Consider the following 1,944-nt stretch of genomic DNA (forward strand, 5'->3'; position numbering starts at 1 on the left):
GGTGAGTGATCTCCCTGTCCTTATCTCAACCTGTGAGCCTTTAGTTGCATTTTCTCTCTCCTGTCCCCCTGCAGTGGGGCATGATAGAGCAGCTCTGGTGGGCACCTGGTGTCCAGCCAAGGTCAGCCCACCACCCATAGAAATAACTGTATGGATCTACAGCTCAGGACAGCTTAATCTCCAAGAAGAAATGGGAGGAGCAGCTGCTATTGCTCTGTAAAGAGAGGACAAGTCAGTTGACTGGGCTCTAGAGGAGTCAATCTGCAATGGCAGAGCCCAGGTACCTCGCCAGGGAAACTGGGCAACGAGGCTGCACTCAGCAGGGCAATAATGAAGAATGTGGCAGGGCTCATACTGAGCGAGATGCAAAATCTTTATTCCCGTTCTGAATTGGAAAAAACATCACCTCCACAGCTCACCGTTTGGCAGTTCAGTCAGCAGAGGGAGAGGTCACACTTGCCCAGTGGAGGCACAGACTTAAGAGGACACAGTCCTGTAGGCACTTTGAGAGGAAGCTCAGCTTCAAAGTACAAACACTGAACAGTTTGCCTTAAATTTTTAATATAAAAACTCATTAAAAATGCTAAAATGTGACAAAACATTGGAAATATCGTGACAAACATTCGCCCTTAACAGAGTAAAAACCAAAACAAACCCAAACTGGCAAGAAGCTTTGAAATGCATGTTTTCTTCTTCCTCCTGGCACATCAGACCATCATCTACTTAAAATGTTCATCTAAAAAAATCCATGGCACCTTCACCTCGTACTTCAGTGCAAGAGGCTACTCTCGATGGACCAGCACAAATAAACCCAGTAAAAAGAGGACTGCATACTGGAAGAGAAAGAAGAGAAGACACAAGAGTGCACATTCACATCTGAAATGCATTAACAGCAGGAAACACACAGGGCAAAGGGTTCTGCCCGCGTGAGTAAAGTTCTCATGCAGTAATTTTAGCTGGGGCAGGAGAAGCAGGCAGAAAATGAAAGAACTCTCACCTTAAATTTTGGATAATCATTCATTAAGATAGTCACTATTCCAATATAGGGCACAAACCTACAAGAAAAAAGGGTTTATTAAAACAAACAGTATTCAAGGGTGCATACAGGAGAAGCACTGTTATGGTACTTGGACGAAGGAAGAGCCACTCAAGCACGCTGAGGGCTACAGTCAACACACTTGGGACTTTTTCCTCCCAAGCAGGGAAGCCACGGCAGTAGGGGCTGAGTGACAACCAGCCTCAGAGTGTGTTTTAGCCTCCTCTACCTTCTCCAGATCTCACTTGCCTGCAAAGACTGTGCCTTGCAGAATAGTTTTGATAAAAATTCTGATCATGCCTGAGCATGTGCTGCCTTTGCATCAGTGTCCATCCAGCATCAAAATCTCAGGATGCAGCTCGCAGCTTGATACCTTCGCTTAAGCCAAACGAAGAACTGAACTACCTTGTTTTTTTAACTCTCCATAGTAGCTTCTGAAACGCTTTCATGCAGGTCACAAAAACCCAGCAGGGAGAGTTCAAGAGAAGGGGATTAACAGATGGTACTAGGGAAGGGAAACATAAAAAGCCACACCTTTTTCAACTTCACTCACCCTCTCGCTCGTCCTACGACGTCCTTTTTCTCCAACCAGTGCTGCCCTCGTTTGTACAGCCCTCTGTCATCAACGGCATTATTGTCTCCCTTTGTTAAAAATTTGATGTCACCGTTTTGCCTAGCAAAGACAAGACAGCCAGGTAAGGCAGAGAAAAAGAACTTACTAAAAGCTCTTCTAGAACGATTGCGTAGAGCCTTGTATTGGGTTTGCGTGGCCAGGTTTTGGTAGTGGGGGGGGCATAGGGGTGGCTTCTGTGAAAAGCTGCCAGAAGCTTCCCCCATGTCTGACACAGCCAACGCCAGCAGCTCCAAGGTGGACCGACCGCTGGCCAAGGCTGAGGCAATCAGTAACG

At 46.5% G+C, this 1,944-nt stretch overlaps 1 protein-coding gene across 1 annotated transcript; it reads right to left on the reverse strand.

Annotated features, from left to right (window-relative positions):
- Positions 1-358: 358 nt before the first annotated feature.
- Positions 359-1,766, reverse strand: LOC104523702 (signal peptidase complex catalytic subunit SEC11A-like; the record flags this gene model as incomplete). Its single annotated transcript, XM_010166374.1, has 3 exons — positions 359-833; positions 998-1,055; positions 1,590-1,766. Coding segments are annotated over 3 exons (286 nt in total), but the record flags the coding sequence as incomplete, so codon positions are not given.
- Positions 1,767-1,944: the final 178 nt, after the last annotated feature.

The sequence above is a fragment of the Antrostomus carolinensis genome, unplaced genomic scaffold (genome assembly GCF_000700745.2).
Source record: "Antrostomus carolinensis isolate BGI_N321 unplaced genomic scaffold, ASM70074v2 Scaffold17954, whole genome shotgun sequence".
Lineage (NCBI taxonomy): Eukaryota > Metazoa > Chordata > Aves > Caprimulgiformes > Caprimulgidae > Antrostomus > Antrostomus carolinensis.